Source organism: Mytilus trossulus, chromosome 14 (genome assembly GCF_036588685.1).
Source record: "Mytilus trossulus isolate FHL-02 chromosome 14, PNRI_Mtr1.1.1.hap1, whole genome shotgun sequence".
NCBI lineage: Eukaryota > Metazoa > Mollusca > Bivalvia > Mytilida > Mytilidae > Mytilus > Mytilus trossulus.
In genome coordinates this window covers 52201580-52225534 of record NC_086386.1, presented here as the reverse complement: position 1 = coordinate 52225534, position 23955 = coordinate 52201580, and the positions used below count along the sequence as shown (strand labels likewise).

Below are 23955 nucleotides of genomic sequence, written 5' to 3'. Positions count from 1 at the left end.
TGATCATGTAAAGGGATGCGTACTAATAGACGGTATAACTGTAATGAATTAGGCATGCTAACATAACATTAAAAAAGTTTTCCTAACTTACTGTGAAACCAATGTAGGGTATAAGTAACAATTGAAGCAGTTGTCATTATAAATATTCCAAACGAGTTCTAGCTGATGCCTGACAGTTTTAAAGGACTTTATGGGAACGTGAAACCTCAACGTTCAGTCTATGCATAAATCATTAAGAAACGTCCTCTAATACTTAAGTGAGCATGTGTATTCTTTTGCAATCGTAATAAAATTTTAACCGCTTAACTGCGCCTTCTCACGTGAATATATTTTCAAAAATAATGTTGATGTTCATAGAGTGTCTATTTAATATTGTGTTGTTCTATATGCTGACATAGTTGTATGTTCATAGTAATTTAGACTCTAGCTTTGCTGTTGCCCAATTTTTGACATTTTTATTTATAATGTCTGTTTGTTTTGGTCACACATTGAACGGTCAGTAAGAGGTTTAACAAGCCATAAAAGCATAAAATTCACTATGTACATAAGGAAATGCCAGTACCAAGTCAGTAATTTGACATATGATTTCTTTTCGTTTGGTGTGTTTAAGCTTTTGAATCTGCCATTTGTTGAGTATTTTTTCTAATTGTTTTTCCCTTTGGAGTTCTGTATCTTTCTTTTAAAATGATGCTTTTAACTTTTGCTGAGCAAACGAAAACCATGCGATACAAGAACATTGTTTCTAGCAAACATTATTTGTGAACTAAGGTCTTCAAATAATTCACATGACAGCAGTCATCATTTGACGACTTATGTGAATTCTTGCCTTACTGTCGAGTGTTTTGGGTAATTTTACAAAATAATCAATAGTAAATAGGGAAAAAAGAGACTCAGTTTTTTTTCTAACTAATAACTCGAAAAACAATCTAATTACACCATAGCAAAATAACTTACCAATATTCTAAGCTTATTTTGTTTCTAATTAATGTTCTTCCGACTTATGTATCACTTTCAAATTCTATACTTTTATAGATTCACCTGACATTTTTAATTTATGTTTTACTTACATTTTTTATTCTTTTATTAAAATTATATGCTAATGAACAGGTTTTATGTCTATTTATTTCTTTCCTGGTTCAAAATTTCTTTCTACTTTTTTTTAACTGTTGAATAATTGGTTTGCTTTCCTTTTCTATAAAGCTGTCTATTATGAATATCATCTAATATCATTGTAAACAAAATAAATTCAGATGCTTGTACCAAGATCGATTTGAAAGTATTTATTTTTAATTTTAGAATCATAAACCAACAACTAGTAGTTTTTCTAACTGTTTTATAGTTATGCACAAAAGATTTTCCATTCCTTAAAAGAATAGGAATGGTAATACAAATAAATAACATTTATGTCACAGTTTAGGCAAGTCTTTTTATGACGACTACAACGCATAAACATACTGTCTATTACACAACCATTCTTGTCTGCTGCTGTTTATCTTGTTTTATTTTGAATGCAAAAGGGTTATCATGAAACTGCTTGCATATCGATAAATGCTTTCTCGTCATAACTTCCAAAAACAACCTGGGCTTTTATACTGTTTTTCTGGTCAGGTTTTTAATGTGAAAACATACCTTTTTCAGCTAGGAGAGACGTCACGGACGCTATGCTTACACATTTCCCTCAGATGGTCAGGGCAAAGATAAGTCCATCACTTGTTTTTTTGATAACTTTGTTCCAGCAGCACCAGCATACATGTACGGGATATATATCTCCCAATTGATACGATATTCCCGTGCTTGCATTTCCTATAAGAATTTCTTGATTAAGGGTTGCTGTTCACAAGGAAGCTTTTAAACCAAGAGTTCCAAATGGTGAAGTTGAAATCAACCCTTCGTAAATTTTACAGACGCCATAACGAGTTGGTTGACCGTTATGGAATAACCATTTACACAAAGATATCCGATATGTTCCTTTCGTCGTATAAACTACAATCCCCTTCTTTTTCATTAATGTGACCTACCGAACAGTCAGGGGCATTACTTAAACAAGAAACATTTTAAATTACCTATACAAGTAATGTTGAAAACGAGGCTATTTTGAATATTACTTATACAAGTAACTTTTCTAAATATTATTTTTATAGGTGTCCTACTATACAGGCTTTAATAGCTTTAGCAAATTTTCACGGTCATCTGGTTATTTTTTCCATGAAATATAAAATGTAATCTTTCTGAAACACTAACTGCCTTTCTGACGCACTTATCTGTCATATCGACGCGTTTGGGTCAAAGATTGGTCTCTTGGGACTATTAAAATATAATTTTCTTCGCCAATCTTGAAGATAGACAGATATACATGTAATAATTCAAACTTGTGAATTAATTAAGACTTGATGTTATTTATAATTTGTAACCCAAAACAATTACATATGTTCCTTACATGAGTTTTATTACTAATTCTTTCAAAGATGTATAAAATAACTAATTCAAGTAATATTTTTGTCATTATTTTTAAAGTTACCCTTTATCTCTATACTCCTCCTAGATCTAATAAGTTCTTCATGTTATGATATAAAATGCTATAAACATTCATGAAAGTCCACGCTTGTATTGAAATTTAAAATAACTCTATTGAGTAATTTTATAATATTTTAAACCAAAAATTACCTATATACAAATGTAAGTAACTAAAAAAAAATACTTGTTTAAGTAATGCCCCTGACTGCCGAATTAGACTATTTACCGGATTTGTTATTACGTAAGCAACACGATGGGTGACACATGTGGAGCAGGATCTGCCTACCCTTGGGGTTCGTGTTGTGTATTCTTTAGTTTTCAATATTGTGTCATGTGTACTATTGTGTGTGTGTTTGTCTTCTTCGTTTTAGCCATGGCGTTGTCAGTTTATTTTAGATTTATGAGTTTGACTGTCCTTTAGTTATCTTTCGCCCCTCTGTCATAATACAGTAAAATTAATTTGTACTTTTCAAATTATCTTTTATATCACATCATTACCCGGTTGTCAACGTCAACTCATTATTCAAAATAATAAACACGTTAATGTTATATTTATTCGGGGATGACAAACAAAACATAATTAGTTTTTTTTTTATAGATTATGAGAGAAGCACCGTTTATATAGCAAGCGAAGAAGCAGGTGACATTTTAATTTGTGAGTATGTCCCTTTTGTTTTGAAAATGGGTATGTGTCAAAGAAAACTTAAACTTAATATTATAATTATAAAGCAAGGACCTCAACTCAAAAGATCAATGTTCTCTTTTAGGTATAGTGATTAATTTGAACCCCATACAATTAATTCGAAATATAAGAGGAGAGACAACTCATATTGACTGAATACATACCCTTTCATCCAACCTTACCTGCGACATGTCGTAGATAACTATTAGTCCAATTTGTTGTTGATATATTTTAATATTACTGTGGAAAATCTGATGAAACCCAAATCTTACTGAGTAATCTGAAAAGTCTTAAAACAGAAAGAGAAATGTAGCGTTAGCAAATCCTTGCCTGCAAAGCTTGGACACAGTAATAGTACAGAATGTTTTAACCATGTTGGTTTTTAACGTCAAGAAAGAAGAAGTCTTGTAGGATTGTTCAATTTGTATACCAAAACAGTGAATGTAAGCTTATAACGGTTAATATGCGACAAGATCATGAAAAATTATTAAATGTGTACAGAATAAATCATAAACATATATATAAAAATGTTACAATAATTTTTATATTAATGATGTTTATTGAGCGTTTTGAAGAATGCTTTATTATATGAAAATATTTTTATTCAATGACAGATGATTTAATCCTCATGATATCAACAACATCTCATTTATCCATGATGATTGGAAAAAATTTGACTAAACTATGAGTATAGGTTTATAAAATCCTTTTTTCAGCGATTACATCACGGGAAATTATACTTTTTGCCGTTATCATTTTTATTGGGCTACTCGTTTTTCTTGGATTCTGGCATGTTTGTCAAAAAAGACAAAGAAGGATATTAGTAATGCCACTTCAAAATGAGCAAATACAAGCAGATAAGGTTGGACCACATCACATTGAAGAGAGAAGTGAAGGTGTGTATGACGAAATAGACGAAACAGCTATGTCAAAAACTGTTGCACTGTCATCCGTCAGACCGTCATTACATAGCTCCTACTTAGACTTAACGGATAGTCAATGTTATACGATGGACACCAAAGATACTCCCAGAAGTATTGCAATGGCAATATTTTCTACTCAGTCTGAACCAGCCCAAAAAACAAGTCAACGAAGACAACGACATAGTCTAGAAAAAATTATAAAGGATCAAAATATACAAAAAGAAGAAGGAAATAAATATTCCGATGGTTATTTAAGGCCAATGTTTCTTGCAGAGCGCAATTGGTTCAACAAAATGTCGGAAAATAAAGGAACATTGTTTTCAAACAAGAAAAAAATGACAGAAAAGGTTTACGATGAACCCGCTTACGATGGCATTAATAGATCAGTGTGCTATGACAGACTTATTAGTGCGAAAAGTGTTGGAAATCAAATTTACGGAGGAGTACTAGTAAACAATCCAATTTATCCTACAGATGATCTGCTTGACAAAAACCTAAAACAGTCCAAAGGCACATCATTGGCTTCAAAAAGAAAGACTATATAATTTGTACAACAAATACAATAGAGTCTGCCAGTTGAAAGTTTCGAATTTGTTATCCTTGTAATAAAATAATCTTATTATTAATACAGATGCAGTGTGTACCTTTATACAACTGTAAGTACATGACACATTTCGTTAATAGGATAGACATATCGGTAATGTTTGTATGAATTGGTCGCCTGAGTTAACGGAATAATTCAAAATAGTGTACTAGTTACAAAGTATTCAACATTTGTTCAATATAGTTTTAAAAGACTCACCATTTACTTTTGTTTTATTTTCTGGAAAAATCACAATACTCAATTGATGCATCTGAAGCACCTTGTCTGATGAACACAATACCAGGACTAGATTTTCGTTAATTGAACGAACTATTATTCTAGGCGAAACTTAAGACATGCTTAAAACAGATACATGCTTACGGAATAACACGTGATGTGCAGTGATCCAATCAGAATAACGTATTATAATGAAACATACATCTAATGTAATTATTCAATAATATATGCATTTTATCTGAACTTCGAGCGCTGTTCATAAATTTGCGACATAGAAATTAACTGAAACAGATATGATGCTAAACTGTTACAATGTTAGCAAAACAATCACTAAGATCATTGAAGAAAGCAATAATTGTAACCAGCGAATGACCAGGAACAATAAAAATCAAATTAAAAACAAAAAGATAAGCGGTAAATGAGGTTCTTTTGGGGTAAGCATACTAATCAACTTGCTGTAACTTCCCATTTCTCCTTTAGTCAACGATCATACATGTAATCTTATCTGCATCTTTCGGTAGGAGGTGTTGAGTGTAAGAATATACAGCAGCAACATGCATAGTTAAATCTTAGATGCATGATTTTTGTATTAGTTGTAAGCTGCTTTGAACTAGCTGTCAGATAACTGTGAGTACTCTCAGATCTGTTCCTAGTATCTTTTTGTTGTTGGGATGTTCAAGTACCCGGCCACGTCCAATTGTATTTTTGTTCATCTGATGAGTGAAGCCTTTCATCTGATGTTCATAGTTTATGAGTTCTTATGCTGTACTGTTATACCACTGTCCCAGTTTAAGGGAGGGTTGGAATCCCACTAACATGTTTAACCCTGCCTCATTATTTATGTATGTGCCTGTCCTAAGTCAGGAGCCTTAAATCAGTGGTTGTCGTTTATTTATGTGTTACTTATTTGTTTTTCGTTCATTTTTTTTATATAAATAAGGCCGTTAGTTTTCAAGTTTGATTTTTTTTTACATTGTCATATCGGGGTCTTTGATAGCTGACTATGCGATATAGGCTTTGTTGAAGGCCGTATGGTTACCTATATTTGTTAAAGTCTATGTCATTTGGGTCTATTGTGGACAGTTGTCTCATTAGCAATCATACCACATCTTTATTTTTATATATGTAAGCAATCGCATGAGAAGAACCACACTAAATTGAAAAATACATTGACAGGGATTTGATTTTAAAATTGCCAAAAAACAAGAAGGAATACACGGTTATTTTTGTTATTTTAGAAGTATGGTTAGTTTTAATTTAATACCGTGATTCAACATTTATAGTGAAATGGTCCTATATATCTCCAACAAATGACATACATTTAGAATTTACCAACAATATGCCATCGTACTAGGGTGAAAGTGCCACGTACAAGATACGCAGACAAGCCAACACTTGCACAAGTCATGCGATACAATTATGAAGTATGTCAAAATCGCATGATGCTTTTACAAAATGTACATGTGTGAATCAAGCAACAAGAGTGTAATAAGAAGTATGAGTAAAATGCAAGGTCTTCACATGCCCTGTTCGCGCGTATAAATATGCATGTGCCACATATATTGTAAACGCATGCTTTGCGCATGAATGCTTATACATGCAAAAAACATGTTTGTATCATGCACAGTTCAAGCGATTTATGTTTTATTTTTAGTGTAGTACATATTAAAGTGTAAGCTTTTAACGATGTAGATCATACTTATAGTTTCAAAGTTCAAACATACGATGATACTGTTTTTTTCTGTTGGTATTGTCAAAGAATTTTCTAAAGGCTATCTTCTCGTATCTTAGACTTAACACTACTTGACTGTACTGATTTGTACCTAACCCTTTACGCCATTGAAAAAAGTCTAACTATACCATCGCATTATTCGACCTGTCTGAAACAGTTTTAACCTATTCTCGACCTGTACTTGACCTATTTTTTTCAATCTTAAACATACTCGATTTTTGTTATTGATGTCTGTGATGTATTTTTACACATTTTGTTGCTGCTAGGTCCTAATAATTACCACATTCAGCCTGTTATGTATGTTTAGGTTCCTCACCAAATGTTGTCAACGTAACTGCACTGTAATCAATTGTCATTCAAATTGAAAGGTTTAGCTAGCTATATAACCTTTTCCTCGGGAAATACTTGTACCAAGTCACATGAATAACAATTGTTTCAATTCGTTGCGTTAGTTGATAATCCTTTTAATTCATTGTGTTTAATATGCTACACGAATTCCATTATTCAGATGAGGATATAATTTATGCAAAGGCAAAGTACCGTGTTAAAACCTACTGTTTTACTTATATAATTATATATATAATTTTGAAACCATTATGTAAATATGTACCGAGCTATATAAGAGACGATATAGATTTTCTCTCACACCTGCCAAAAATAGCACCGGTTCACGCTCGTTTAGTAAGCTTCGATGTCACAAGCCTATATACGAAAATTCCACACAATTTAGGAATAGAGGCAATACAATATTGGGTTGCAAAACATCGAGATGCAATACCAAATCGATTCAGTGTTGACTTTATACTCGATTCTACTAAACTAATTCTTGAAAACACTTCTTGCTATTTCAATGGCAAGAACTATTTGCAACATCGGGGGACAGCAATGGGAACAAAATTTGCACCAACCTATGCAACATTAGTCATGGGCTTCCTTGAACAAAGACTGTATCAAGAAGTTGAAAATAATTTTGGAGTTTAATTTGCAAGAGAATTTGAATTATCATGGAAAAGATACCTTGATGATTGCTTCATTATCTGGAACAAATCCGACGAAGAACTATTTTCGGACATACTAAATAACCTTCATACCTCCATAAAGTTTACGAAGGATGAAAATTTCAACCAATTACCGTTTCTAGACATTCTTGTTATTAAAGATGGCACTGAAATTGAAACAGATATTTTTTACAAAGGTACTGATACTCATCATGCTCATCAGTATTTAGATTTTAATTCGTGCCACCCATCTCATACCAATAGGAATATCCCCTATTGTTTAGCAAGAAAAATATGTACAGTAGTCGAGGATGAACATTTGAGAGAAGACCGTCTAGAGGAACTACAATTATTTTTGATCAAGCAAAACTATCCAGAGCCTTTAATAGAAAGAGGAATTCAAATGGCAAAACAGATCCCAACCAACCAACTACGCTCCACCTGCGAGGAGCAGAGTAATAACAACGATAAAATACCGTTCGTTATTACACATAATCCCCGGAACTTTAAAATTATTCCCGTTGCAAAGGCAAATTTACCTATTCTAGGTCAGGATTAAAATATGCGCCGTTTAATAAATACAGAAACACTTCTACAAAGTAAACGGCAACCACAAAACAGGGAACAGTGTAACAGAAAGAGTGCGCATGCATAGACAACATATAAGGCAGCCACAATACAGAAAAATCCCCCTAAGCAAACATTTAGACGAATGTGGAGGGGGATTTTTTTAAATATTCCCATTTTATAAAATGAATATTGGTTGTGACATTACACGAGAAGTCAAGAAAACACATTTTATTTTAAAATTTAAATCACGATTGAATGCAAACTATGCATTTTCTATTGTGTAATAATGACGCTCCATACTTCTATATATAGACTTAGTGTAATACGATTTATCTCCCTTTATATACTCAACGACAACTATGACGTTACATACCTACCGTTAAATAGTTACGTTAATCATGTATAGTTTCACCTGAAGATTGTTATTTAAACATGAAAGTACTGTGAATTAAAACTATTCATACCGGAAATGTTGGATTTATTAGTAATATATATATATATATATATATATATAACAAGTCAAAAAGGGTACAACATCACCATAAAATAACTATAAAATATACAAATATTAGATATTTCGGATAACAGATATCCTTCTTCAATAATAGCACGATGTCAAATGAATCATGTCAATTCAAATTGAGACTCTATCAAAATCTTGATTTATACAATTTAAGCGAACGCTGGAACAATTTTAAAATTTCCAAACACACCGCAAAGACTACAGAAATATGCCAAAAATAAAAATAGTTATTTACGATGTGAAATGGCACAACTTTAGATTTCCAAAGGATGTGACAGTTGAGATGTAATAACTGCATTGAGGGCAGTCCTCAAACAAAAAAATCAAAATAATCAAAAGTGTCCTTACCGATCCAGGATGGTATAAATTAGACAACGGCAGGGCAATTACAACGGAAACTACATATTAAAGCCTTCCAAACGAATAGCAGTCTAATAGTGATTGAAAAAATAAGTTTTGTATATTGAGCTTAAATAATTGAACGTGGCAACGTACTTATACATCATCCCGAATCAATGAAAACCTGTAATTTAAACGGTAATTTTAAAAATAATTTCGAACTGTAAAGCCAGTACTAAATCCGGCGTTGTTTAAAACAGGTGGTCACAGAAAAATGAGGGACTCGTTCTATGTTTTTTCATTTATGCCCTCTGGGGAGACTGTCCGTAACTTTCTTATCCAAAATCTTTCCCGAGCGACTCTGTCGACCTTCGACCAACACTCGTTGTGGTCTATGATCGTGATGGTAAGGTTTTTGAGATCAGCTTGTGTGTGTCCAGGTGATCTCAAATGACGACTTACGGGTAGGTCGGGCTTGCAAGTGTAGTCACTTCGATGACCATTCATGCGTTTGTTAAATGGCTGCTCTGTCTCGCCAACATACTGCATGCCACATCGACACTGAAGGAGGTATACAACATTCTGGGTTTTGCAAGTTACATTGCAATATATAGTGTACACAGACCCAGTCGAGTGGCAAGTGAATGTTTGAGTATTCAGTATTTGTTGACAAGTCAGGCAACGTCTGTTACCACATGACTTGCACCATCCTGCAGTTGAACAGCTTTTATTTGAGGAAACGTCAGCTCTAACAAATAAGTCTTTCAGACTTGCTGGTCTCCGAAAAGCTAAGACAGGAGGATTAGGAAAGATCTTGGATAATTTAGGGTGTTTGGCAATAGTTTGCCAATTGGCACGGATCAAACGTGAAAGGTTATTAAAGGCTGGATTGTATGTAAGAACAAACGGGACTATTTTGCTGCGCCTCTTCTGTTTGTACTGTAAGAGGTCATTGCGGCTGTTATTGTTAGCGCGCGCAAACCCCTTATCTATGTCCAATTTCTTATAACCTCGTTTTGTCAAAAATCCGCGAAGTTCCTGTAACCGTTTCGTGACAGCCTCCTCAGAGGAGCAAATCCGCTTGACTCTGAGAGCTTGACTGTACGGGATACTTTTTGTACAGTGTTTTGGGTGACAGCTTTGGGGAGAAAGGTATTGATGTTTATCTGTGGGTTTACAGTAGAGGTCTGTTGATATGACACCGTCCTTTATAGATGTGGTTGTGTCTAAGAAAGATATCTTAGAGTCGGAAATTTCATACGTAAATTTAATTGAATGGTGGGCGTTGTTTGCATGTCTGATGAAATCATCCAGTTTTTGTTGAGATTCAATCCATTTCATGTCAACATCATCAATGAAACGGAACCAAGACAAAGGTTTGGATAAAGATGTTGCAATAATTTGTTTTTCTAATTTGCCCATGAAAATATTGGCGTAAGACGGTGCCATTTTCGTCCCCATCGCTGTCCCGTTAATTTGAAGGTAATGCTCACCATTAAAGGTGAAATTGTTGCATTTCAGGACCAGAGTAAGCAGCTGGACTAAACATTCAGTAGGTGGTTCTAAAATGTTGCGCGAGTCCCATATTTCCCTACAAGATTGTATGCCGTCATCATGAGGTATGTTGGTATACAATGAGGTGACATCTAAAGTGACAAGGAGGGTTTCCGGAGGAAGAGGGTTCATGGATTCCATTTTACGAAGATAATCTGTAGTGTCTTGAATGTGGGAAGGAAGATTTTCTACATGAGATCTTAAATGAAAATCGACGAATTCCGAGATTTTCTCAGTCGGATGGCCGTTTGCGGATACAATGGGTCTACCAGGGTTGTTAACCTTGTGTATTTTGGGAAGAAGATACAATCGACCAGGCTTGGCATTCTCTGGCTTTAAATAACCAATTGTATCCTCATCTATGTGACCGTCATTGTACATGGTTTGTAACGCAGTGATAATTTTGGAGCTAAACTCGGAAGTAGGGTCATAGTCTAGCTTCTTATAAAATCTCTCATCAGAGAGCTGACGCACTGCTTCCGCGATGTAGTTAGCTTTGTCCATTATCACAACGGCACTGCCCTTGTCTGCTGGTTTTATCACAATATCATCTCGGTTTCTCAGCGATTGTATGGCTTTTTTCTCGTCAGGAGAAGTGTTGTAAAATGACGAGTACTTGTTGCTAGCTAGATGAACAACATCCGATTTGATTTTGTCGATAACATCTTCCAGTGTAGCAGATTTACTAGGTTTTGGAATCCATGAACTCTTCTTTTTAAAATGCGGAATTATGATTTCTTCCTCCGAGTCAGACGTGGCTGTGTCCTCCTCATTATCCACCTCTTTATCCTTGTTACCAAAATATTCTTTGATTCTGAGGGTTCTAGCAAAGTTATCAAGGTCATCTCCCAATTTCATATCATCTATGTTATTGGGAGTAGGGCAAAAATTCAAACCCTTGGACAAGACTTTAGTTTCGTCCTCAGATAAAGAGACGGAGGATAAATTGACAACCGTGTTGTTGGGATCCATCGGAACTCGAATTTTTCTTTTAAATCTACGATTTCGAGGTTTTTTCTTAGATTTCGTAGAGGGTCTAATTGAAGGGGTGTTAATTTGCACACCATCACGTTTAAATTTGTTGATCTGTACAAATTTAAACGTGATGGTGTGCAAATTAACACCCCTTCAATTAGACCCTCTACGAAATCTAAGAAAAAACCTCGAAATCGTAGATTTAAAAGAAAAATTCGAGTTCCGATGGATCCCAACAACACGGTTGTCAATTTATCCTCCGTCTCTTTATCTGAGGACGAAACTAAAGTCTTGTCCAAGGGTTTGAATTTTTGCCCTACTCCCAATAACATAGATGATATGAAATTGGGAGATGACCTTGATAACTTTGCTAGAACCCTCAGAATCAAAGAATATTTTGGTAACAAGGATAAAGAGGTGGATAATGAGGAGGACACAGCCACGTCTGACTCGGAGGAAGAAATCATAATTCCGCATTTTAAAAAGAAGAGTTCATGGATTCCAAAACCTAGTAAATCTGCTACACTGGAAGATGTTATCGACAAAATCAAATCGGATGTTGTTCATCTAGCTAGCAACAAGTACTCGTCATTTTACAACACTTCTCCTGACGAGAAAAAAGCCATACAATCGCTGAGAAACCGAGATGATATTGTGATAAAACCAGCAGACAAGGGCAGTGCCGTTGTGATAATGGACAAAGCTAACTACATCGCGGAAGCAGTGCGTCAGCTCTCTGATGAGAGATTTTATAAGAAGCTAGACTATGACCCTACTTCCGAGTTTAGCTCCAAAATTATCACTGCGTTACAAACCATGTACAATGACGGTCACATAGATGAGGATACAATTGGTTATTTAAAGCCAGAGAATGCCAAGCCTGGTCGATTGTATCTTCTTCCCAAAATACACAAGGTTAACAACCCTGGTAGACCCATTGTATCCGCAAACGGCCATCCGACTGAGAAAATCTCGGAATTCGTCGATTTTCATTTAAGATCTCATGTAGAAAATCTTCCTTCCCACATTCAAGACACTACAGATTATCTTCGTAAAATGGAATCCATGAACCCTCTTCCTCCGGAAACCCTCCTTGTCACTTTAGATGTCACCTCATTGTATACCAACATACCTCATGATGACGGCATACAATCTTGTAGGGAAATATGGGACTCGCGCAACATTTTAGAACCACCTACTGAATGTTTAGTCCAGCTGCTTACTCTGGTCCTGAAATGCAACAATTTCACCTTTAATGGTGAGCATTACCTTCAAATTAACGGGACAGCGATGGGGACGAAAATGGCACCGTCTTACGCCAATATTTTCATGGGCAAATTAGAAAAACAAATTATTGCAACATCTTTATCCAAACCTTTGTCTTGGTTCCGTTTCATTGATGATGTTGACATGAAATGGATTGAATCTCAACAAAAACTGGATGATTTCATCAGACATGCAAACAACGCCCACCATTCAATTAAATTTACGTATGAAATTTCCGACTCTAAGATATCTTTCTTAGACACAACCACATCTATAAAGGACGGTGTCATATCAACAGACCTCTACTGTAAACCCACAGATAAACATCAATACCTTTCTCCCCAAAGCTGTCACCCAAAACACTGTACAAAAAGTATCCCGTACAGTCAAGCTCTCAGAGTCAAGCGGATTTGCTCCTCTGAGGAGGCTGTCACGAAACGGTTACAGGAACTTCGCGGATTTTTGACAAAACGAGGTTATAAGAAATTGGACATAGATAAGGGGTTTGCGCGCGCTAACAATAACAGCCGCAATGACCTCTTACAGTACAAACAGAAGAGGCGCAGCAAAATAGTCCCGTTTGTTCTTACATACAATCCAGCCTTTAATAACCTTTCACGTTTGATCCGTGCCAATTGGCAAACTATTGCCAAACACCCTAAATTATCCAAGATCTTTCCTAATCCTCCTGTCTTAGCTTTTCGGAGACCAGCAAGTCTGAAAGACTTATTTGTTAGAGCTGACGTTTCCTCAAATAAAAGCTGTTCAACTGCAGGATGGTGCAAGTCATGTGGTAACAGACGTTGCCTGACTTGTCAACAAATACTGAATACTCAAACATTCACTTGCCACTCGACTGGGTCTGTGTACACTATATATTGCAATGTAACTTGCAAAACCCAGAATGTTGTATACCTCCTTCAGTGTCGATGTGGCATGCAGTATGTTGGCGAGACAGAGCAGCCATTTAACAAACGCATGAATGGTCATCGAAGTGACTACACTTGCAAGCCCGACCTACCCGTAAGTCGTCATTTGAGATCACCTGGACACACACAAGCTGATCTCAAAAACCTTACCATCACGATCATAGACCACAACGAGTGTTGGTCGAAGGTCGACAGAGTCGCTCGGGAAAGATTTTGGATAAGAAAGTTACGGACAGTCTCCCCAGAGGGCATAAATGAAAAAACATAGAACGAGTCCCTCATTTTTCTGTGACCACCTGTTTTAAACAACGCCGGATTTAGTACTGGCTTTACAGTTCGAAATTATTTTTAAAATTACCGTTTAAATTACAGGTTTTCATTGATTCGGGATGATGTATAAGTACGTTGCCACGTTCAATTATTTAAGCTCAATATACAAAACTTATTTTTTCAATCACTATTAGACTGCTATTCGTTTGGAAGGCTTTAATATGTAGTTTCCGTTGTAATTGCCCTGCCGTTGTCTAATTTATACCATCCTGGATCGGTAAGGACACTTTTGATTATTTTGATTTTTTTGTTTGAGGACTGCCCTCAATGCAGTTATTACATCTCAACTGTCACATCCTTTGGAAATCTAAAGTTGTGCCATTTCACATCGTAAATAACTATTTTTATTTTTGGCATATTTCTGTAGTCTTTGCGGTGTGTTTGGAAATTTTAAAATTGTTCCAGCGTTCGCTTAAATTGTATAAATCAAGATTTTGATAGAGTCTCAATTTGAATTGACATGATTCATTTGACATCGTGCTATTATTGAAGAAGGATATCTGTTATCCGAAATATCTAATATTTGTATATTTTATAGTTATTTTATGGTGATGTTGTACCCTTTTTGACTTGTTATATATTATATTTTGTAGTGTACAGAATCATATTACATGATCCATCGCCTTGTAAGATTGATCGTTGACTATTTATTCAGTCATTTTATATATATATATATATATATACTAGAACACACCCGTGATATCGCGGGTCCGTGACTGAATTAAAGTATATAACTATGCGCAAGACTTATTTTTGTATTAGTATTGTCATCTGATAAAGTCATGCCGATTATAAGATAGTTATCACAGTTTTCTCTGCTTTCAAATCTTTCTGTTTGAACCCGCCTAACTGGAACTTATCAATTATTGGTAATATTAATTATTTGGAAAACAAAAGGTCCTGGGATGGAGTGTTTTTTAATCAACAGCATTGTCCTATATTAGTTATAAATAAAGTTGAATTATTTGATTCGCTGTTTTACGTCATGCCCGCTAACAAATTGAAAACTGTACCTATACGCCTTATTTTTAGTATTCGTATTGTTATCTTATAAAGTCTTACTGATTAGAATACTACAATAAGTTACATTTTGACAAATTAGTAGTGTCAACCCTGTGAGTATGACCCGTGTATATAGCACATCCTGAATACACCGTTTGGTGGTGCGCCTGGTCAAATGCGGAACGTACAGATAAGGTAATAGGTAACAGATGAATATACTATTGGTATCGGTATCGGACTCGACCCGGAACTTCTTAATTGTTGGCAATATTAATTATGTGGAAAACAAAAGAGCCTGGAGTGGTGTAATTTTTAATCTACACCTTTGTACTATATAAGTTATATATAAAGTTGAATTCTTTGATTCGTCGTTTTTACGTGATGACGGCTGACAAATTGGACCTCGTAATTTTAGTATTATAGATATATATTAAATGACTGAATAAATAGTCAACGATAAATCTTACGGGGCGATGGATCATATAAACATGATGCAGTACACTACATAATATAATATATAACAAGTCTGAAAGAATACAACATCACCAAAACACAATTGTTCGTTTTATTGTGTTTTTGGTGATGTTGTATTCTTTTAGACTTGTTATATATATATATGTTACAGTAAATAGATGAAATTAGGAATTACATGTAATTACTAAACGTTTCAGTAAATACCTGTAATTACTAGCCAATTTAGTAATTACATGTATTTACTAGTTGTTTCAGTGATTACTGGTAATCACTGATTATTTTGGTCATTTTTACAGCTATTTACTAACTTGATGTTTTTGTTTTTAAATTAAAACCATAATTCAAAATACCAAATAAGAAAGTAAAGAGATAGGGATTTTAAGGGAGTTACTTAAGGATGTAGGAATATAAGGCACATCAAAAGTGCATACTCTTTAATGTTTGTGAATTGAAACTGGAAAATAGTTGTTTTATCGGATTTGAAACTCTGTAAATATATGCATGCAGGACAATGATATCTATCTAAAATTGATTTTAATAATTTGGTTAAACTAAAATCTCCATCATGAGGTTTTAAACTTTAAAATAACTTTCTCCAAATATCCTGGTTTTATACCAAACATGGACAGAAGCAATTTTTTATGATCATAAGTTAATATCCAAAAGTAAAGTTTGTAAAACGAATCCTTTTTTTCGTATATTACTTATAAATAGACTAGAGTTTTTTTCTCCAGTTAACATTTCATACACTATGCAGTTAAAGTTTTTAAAACATTAGGTTTTATAAACCATCCTGGATTTTTACCCAATTTTGACAGAAGTTTCTTACAGTACTAGTCAAAAGATAGTATCTAGATTAAAATTTTAATATTTTCCCCTCATTTTTGTTGAGCCTGCGATTAACAGCAAAAGTAGGCTATCTGTTCTGCAAAACCCTTACAACTTTAATAGCTTTTAAATACAGCGATAACCCATCTCCAGCAAGAGGTTGAATTGGAGGTCACACGAATACGTATTCAATGAGGTCCAAATATTCCCTCGTAAGTGCACAACTTATCAACCTTGTTTCTCAGCTATTTTAACAAAATATAACCAGATTGGCTGCTAACAGTGAATTATAATTTCACTATATCATTTTTATTAATGATTTAACAACAACAAAAATATAAAAAAAAAATTATATCTCGAAGCTAATGCACATAACAGTTCGTTCCAGTTTTTAACCTTTTTTACAATCTTATCTGTATAACGTAGTAAATCTAAATATTCTTAAAATTCAAAGTTTTCTTTAAAAAATTAAAACATTATACTTTAGGAGAATTTTTAATTTCTGATTTCCATGTCTGCTGAAATTTGTCAAAAATTATCTGTTTAATGCTCAACTTGAACCGTTTTGTATTAAAACTAAAGTTACTCGGATTTAACCAAATATTTGAAAGTCCACATTTATTCAAGATATTTTTTTATAGAAATCAACCATTCAAAATTTACTGTACTGTACTAACTGATTTTTTAGTTAGTATTACCATAACTTTTGATCACCTGACCATAATACAACATTGTTTTAGCAGTCAGTAAATAGGTGTAAAAATTCATTTTAAAATTAGTAATTACTGGTAATAACTGGGCCGTTTCAGGAATTACTTGTATTAACTAAGTGCATCGGGGATTACCTGTAATTCCTAAATTTTAGTAATTACATGTAATTCCTAATTTCACCTATTTACTGTAACATATATATATAGTTAACAATTTTTTTTTTCTGTGACGTATTAAATTTATATTAAGATCCAGTTTGTTACATCTTGTGATCAATTTTATTTGGCAATCGTCAATGGCAGTCAGCAGGGTTAAAGAACATCAGTTGTTCGACCTGTTAGTCAAATGCGTTTTGTTTAAATATACTTTTTCACTCTTTTGGTCTTTTGGAAAATGTTGTTTGTGCTGTTTTTAGACCCTTCTACATCTAAATTTGTTTGACATGCACACGTATAAAAATTGCGATTTTTATCCAACGCAGTCATAGGTTTGAACGTAGTTTTCAATTTAGACTCGTATATATATATATATATATTTATTTATTTGCATATTTGAATTTTTATCATTCATATTTCAACCCAAGATAATAAGCTTTAATGTCATTATAACCCTTTTGTGGAATTTCAAAAACAAAGCGCAATTCACGAGAGTATCTTAATGCATGGTATGACAACTGGTTGAATTTTTCAGGCTCCCAAGAAATATAAAGGGCCACTAGCTGTCAAATTCCATATTTGATATAAAACAATGTAAACATTAATCAAAACTATAAAACGTTTTTAATAAACAATTTACAGGCTCTATAATATGAAGCGTCGTTTCGTGTGCATTTTAGTATACACATATAAAAAAAGAAGTTGTGGTATGATTATCAATGATACAACTGTCCACAAGAGACCAACAATGACACAGACATTACCAATCATCTTCTTAACCATCGAGTTGACCTCCGATGACCTAAAAGTGTGATATAAGCGATATTTTCATGAATATAGAAATAAATAAATCATGCTGCTACAGCGACCAGATGTTATTGGATTTTTCTTTAGATCTGTTTAATTTCATATTGTGAATTAAGAATGTCTGTAAATCATCGTATTTCCCTGTATAAGAACGATTTGTTTGTACAGATCCCATCGAATCAGTCAATTCAATGACCTACCTTTTTTCGCTATCAATTATGACAACATTTTCTTTTACAGAACTTAGGATACAAAATACATGCATTATTCATCACTAGCTAAGGAGTTAAATTATAGTTCACATATGAGTACGGATTCAAGGAGGTAGAATTATTCACTTTAGCAAATTCGATCATAATTCATCAGCAATGCTTCTTGGTTTATTTTGACAATTTTTTCAATACTGGCTGCTTATAGCAAATTATAAATTCACTTTCATTAATGATATTATATTTTTTTTTTAATATTTCGTAGCAAATTCTCCCTTAATGAGCGGTAGCAAAATTAAAGGCATGCCAAAATATTTTCCAAAGATCTTGCGATGGTTAAGTTTCGTGTTGAATTCCCATGTTCATATTGCCTCTCGCAGGGTTATCTGTGGGGTGTCATCTTAATATTTATATTACTTCATGTGGTACCCGGTGCCATCTGATATTTTTCGTCACACGAAGATTAAAAAGAACGAAACAATAAGCTGCCGACTTGTTTTAAAAATGCAGCATTACTACACGAAGCCTTTAAATGATTTAAGGTAGGCATTATATAATAGCCTGAAAACATCGAGATTTGAACAAGTTGTTGGCGAACTCAAGTCAGGCCGTAGTTGCTTAATTTCAAAAGTATTCATTTTTTTCTGATTATCAATCCTGTGTGTCGTTTTCATTTTGACGTTAAACACGCGACTCTTTTCTAGAGTTGATGTGAAACCTTGTTATTCAGTTACAGGACTTCAAATATGTCAATCCTTTACGAGTTGATTGACAATACATATATCAGTAAGCAATGAATGTGGTTGTTTAATTTAAGTAATGCTTTGTGTGTGTACAAGTATTTGTTCGATTCTGTTATAGTTGAGATTTTGACATTGTCATGACTGAGGTACCCCTATTTTGATAGTTTTACCTATTATGTCTAATTTGTTCACGCAGCGTTGTAAATATAAATGAATTTAAAGCGATTGTCATCAAAGTGAGAGGTTTAGCGCTATAAAACCAAGTTCAATCCACTATTTTCTTTATATGATTAGGGTGTTAGTCCGATACCACAATTGTCGTCCCTTGATTTTCTTTGTCCACGAATATAGTCCCTAGTGTGTAACTTGCCATTAATTTTTTCACCCCTTCCAAATTGATTTCTCTATTTGTAATGCCTCAATTTTAAGTTGGGGGACGGGGGAGGGGGAAATTTCACTGTAAAACAATGTAGGGCCAGAATTGTAAAGGAAAGTAATGATTTGGTCCAGCTGTCAAAAGATTTCAAGACGCCCGTAACATAAAATTGTCCATATTTTGAGTTAGAGACGATGCATTGTCTATAATTTTGATAGAATTTGTCCTAAAAGTGGTACAACACACTGTAAAAATTTCACTGAGAAAGCGCAGTAGTATTTTGTTATTTTTCATTTATGTTCTTAAAGAAATGCAATACGAAATAATTGTGGCTGAACAACTTTCCGTTTTGAATTTTTCTCGGAGTATTTTAGTGATTTGATTTTTTTGTATACCTGTCCCAAGCTTTTCAACAAGGAAATAACATATTTGATTCAAAGAAATCTTTTTTCGTATAACCAACAAATTATTACACCAGGGTTTCGCTATCACAAACTATTCAAAACATTTACTTAATTTTATGATCGGTACAAGAAAATCATTCGTAAATGTAAATCACTTTGAGGACATGATATACGTTCAGCTATTTCACATTCAACCTTATGTGCATGATACTATTATATATAAAGTACAGACATATTGGTATTTACCTAAAAAACGAACCAAACCTTTGATCAGATATACTCAGAAGATTTATAGTAGCTATTCTGTTATCAGGTAACTAAATATAGCATATTGGTATCAAAATTGATTCACTCATCGGGTCTTGCATTGGAAATAAACACATTTATTCTAGAACCAGTTTTTGACATGGTACGGGTTATGTATTTTACTAGAACAATATCCGGGTCCGTGACTGAAATAAAGTACAAAATGAATGTAACTAGTAATTATTACGCCTTGTTTTTAGTGGTGTAATTTGTAATCAACAGCATCGTCCTCTATTAATTCAATTATTTTATTTGTCATTTTTTTACGGCATGCCGGATAACGCATTGGAAACTGTACTTTATTTTAAGTCTAGTATGCTTGTATTTGTATTTTTTTTACTTATAATATCTAATCGACTAAAATACTACAACCAGAAGCAATGTGACGATGATTTAATTATATAGTGGCAATCCTATATAATTACGATGGTGCGATAATGACCCCTGTTTATAGAAAATATAATATTCACCTTTTAATGGTGTGCCTGATAGGGCAGTTCGTCGACTGAGCATGCGCGGAGGCGAATAAAACACGGATCGATGACGGGATCGCTGACGGTCCACACTTGAATATATTCTTAGACAATGGAGTTTTCTGTCGAAACAAAAAATTGTGTCAGAGCCAAATTTAGGAAATAAAAAAACACCAGTGACATTTATACGTCATACATCATGTACATGTTACACAAATAATTGCGATTTCGTATGGTTTGTGAAATTGCGTCTCAAATAAATCGGTCTTTTCCTTAAATTGTATACATGATTGTAGGATAGTAAACCCCTAACGGGGGGAATTGTCTTTCATTTAGTTAATTGAAATCTGGAGCTGGCATGTCAGTAACATGTAGTATTTCGTTAATTTATGTATCATTATCATTGTGTCTTGTTTCATTTGTTACCTTTTCTAACATCGGAACCGGACTTCTTTTATACTGAATTTTACTGCGCGTATTGCTGTGCGTTAGATTTTTTCTAAGATGGCTATATCTATAGAGGGAGGATAGAGATTTCAGAAAACATGTTAAAACCCGCCTAACTTGCGCATAACGCAAGTCAGAAGCCTCTGGGCTTTTTAAGTTGTCTTGTATAATTCTCAATTTTAATTATTTTTGTGTCAGTAGCATCTCGCTTTTTTCCGTCTTCTTTTTTTTTATAGTTTATTTACATGTTTCGGAGATTACTGAGACGCCATTTGAATTGAAAAAGTACACATTTTTGTTTTAGAGCCAGCTGAAGCGTGCTTACGAGTGCATAATTTCTCGCTGTGTTGAAGACCCATTGCGTTGCCTTGGATGTTTTCTGCTCTTTAGTCGGGTCGTTCTAAATTTTATTATTTGGATAGTTGGCATGTTCCACAGAAATATTAGTATAGAGTTGTTGGTTCTACGTGTTAACTACTTAATATTAATTGACATCATTTTGGTTGATATCGTTTTTTTAGTATAGTACTAATGTAGTTGTTACCAAACAATGTGCACCGTATACATCATTAAAAGAATCTTCAAAACATTTATCTTAAAACAAGTAAAAAGAAAATAAGAAACAGCGAAGCAATTAAAATACTGTCGACAATTTTAGCATTTACATCTTTTATATTAAAACGAATTTCATTGCTATCTACATATTAAGAATTTAAAAAAAATACCGATAGGAGCATTATCTTATTACATTACCTTAGGCGTATTTGGCACATTTTTTTTTGGAATTTGTGGTCCTCAATACTCCTTAAAGGAGTAGGTGCAGTAATACCGCTTTTTGGCCAAAAATATAGCCGATTTACAAAATTGTTAAAATGTAAACTTTGAGTTATTTATTGGAAAGTAGAATGCTTCTGCTACATAAATATGATCTATTTTTGACAAAACAATGCACATATATTCGGTACAACATCATTAAGTCATGCTAAATTACTGATTTTTTCACAATTTTAGCATTTTAGTTTAATTTTAGACGGTTTCCGCCTAAAATGAAAGTTCCCGCTTTTGTGTTCATTCTTAATATTGAAATGTAAGGTGTATTTAATGATTATAAATCACATAATTATATACATGTTGAGGATGAACACGGATGCTTCAATCAGAGCGTATTAATTACCAAATCAGTTAAAATCTTGAATCAATGAAATAGACATTTTAGTGTGTAAAAAGTGTCCAAAATCTTTCGTCAGATGAACCGGAAATTTGAGGACAAAATCGGCCCTTACCGGACATACTCCTTTGTACATGTTGTAATCGTTTGGCTTTATATAACTATTTTGATATGATCGTCACTGACAAGTCTTATGCACGAAACGCGCGTCTGGCGTATAAAATGAAAATCATGATACCTTTGATAACTCTTTACAGAGCAAATTGCTAAATGTATTTTAGATGAAAATGACAAATTCCTTGCGTAAATGTACACGGACGTATCGAATATATTCATTTGGAATAGATAGATAATGACACCAATCATATTGAAAATTCAAAACAAGCAAAGGTTCTTTTCATGGATTATTATGAAGTTTTGATAAATAATATAAAGTTATTCATAATTTACTTACGCACATACTGAATCACTAATGCATACAGGGAAAAACAAAATGTCTTTGAATAGATTTTTTTTTTCAATTCTATAACACAAAGCCGGTATGTCGTATCAAAGCTGTCCTCCTAGATAGCTATAGTGAGGTTAAGGTCATTGTGAAGTCACGGAGTGCCTTAGTGATCTGTTCTGGTCTCGGACCCGTTTTTGTTTACACAAATGACATACGAATTGGCTTTAATTTAACAAGACGCCTATTTACAGACTTAAACAACTGCTCAGACAGTCAGAAAACTAACACACACTCCCACATACCATATCATATTCTTCAGAACACACATGGGTAACACTGTGAAGTCATATAAAACAGCTGTCTGAACCTACACATACAGTCCATAAATAGACTATGAGTAAAAATTGTAATATCAATATGAACAGGAACCAAAATAGAAATATGTGTAATATATAAACATGTCTTAATTGGTTTTTTTTAATAACTTTTAAATTGTTTAAAAAGCTGTATATACGTTAAACATAGGACAACCATGGAGGCAGTAACTACAAAGTAAAAGTTGAAACACAACTCTGCATTCCTTTACATTTTGCAACTCGAAACCGTTGAAGTACATCGTTATATATTTCGAAATATCTTAAATGTCTTGCAAGATTGCAAAATTTTCTGTAAAAAAAATATTATAACTAACGGTAGTACTTTTGTCAGTAATTATGACACAAGTGACCATGAAACAGTCAATCTTGATAAAACATCAAATTTTAAATATTTGCTGAAACCCTGTTCTAAATTCGGACATAGTCATAACTGTTAACGTACTATATTAGATTCTAAAATTCAAAATGGTGTAACATATTCAGAAGAAGTTACACTGTTTAATATAAAATTGAGAATGGAAATGGGGAATGTGTCAAAGAGACAACAACCCGACCAAATAAAAAAAACAACAAGATAAGGTCACCAACAGGTCTTCAATGTAGCGAGAAATTCCCGCACCCGGATTCGTCCTTCAGCTGGCCCCTAAACAAAAATATTTTAGTTCAGTGATAATGAACGCCAGACTAGTTTCCAAATTGTACACAAGAAACTAAAATCAAAATAATACAAAACTAACAAAGGCCAGCGGATCCTGACTTGGGACAGCGGCGGGGTTAAACATGTTTGTTAGATCTCAACCCTCCCCCTATAACCAATGTAGAAAAGTAAACGTAAATGCATTGTCATAGTAGGTTAAACTACTGTTGTTCTC

General features: G+C 33.8%; 2 protein-coding genes across 2 annotated transcripts; one reads left to right on the top strand and one right to left on the bottom strand.

Annotated features, from left to right (window-relative positions):
• Nucleotides 1-7756: 7756 nt before the first annotated feature.
• LOC134697867 (uncharacterized) lies at nucleotides 7757-11627 on the bottom strand. The gene is made up of 2 exons (XM_063560155.1): nucleotides 9794-11627; nucleotides 7757-7836 (listed from the first exon to the last, which is right to left on the bottom strand). The coding sequence occupies exons 1-2, from the start codon at nucleotides 11625-11627 to the stop codon at nucleotides 7757-7759; spliced, it is 1914 nt and encodes a 637-aa protein (XP_063416225.1).
• A 228-nt stretch (nucleotides 11628-11855) lies between these two features.
• On the top strand, nucleotides 11856-17877 carry LOC134697866 (uncharacterized). The gene is made up of 2 exons (XM_063560154.1): nucleotides 11856-13689; nucleotides 17861-17877. Exons 1-2 carry the CDS (start codon nucleotides 11856-11858, stop codon nucleotides 17875-17877), a joined length of 1851 nt encoding a protein of 616 aa, XP_063416224.1.
• Nucleotides 17878-23955: the final 6078 nt, after the last annotated feature.

Bases quoted from the DNA above. Each gene is read 5' to 3' on its own strand.
- LOC134697867 (XM_063560155.1), bottom strand. From the start codon at position 11,627: ATGGATCCCAACAACACGGTTGTCAATTTATCCTCCGTCTCTTTATCT. The intron at 7,837-9,793 runs GTAACAGACGTT...TTTCAATTTCAG, and splicing joins AGGATGGTGCAAGTCATGTG to TGCCATCTTTAATAACAAGA.
- LOC134697866 (XM_063560154.1), top strand. From the start codon at position 11,856: ATGGATCCCAACAACACGGTTGTCAATTTATCCTCCGTCTCTTTATCT.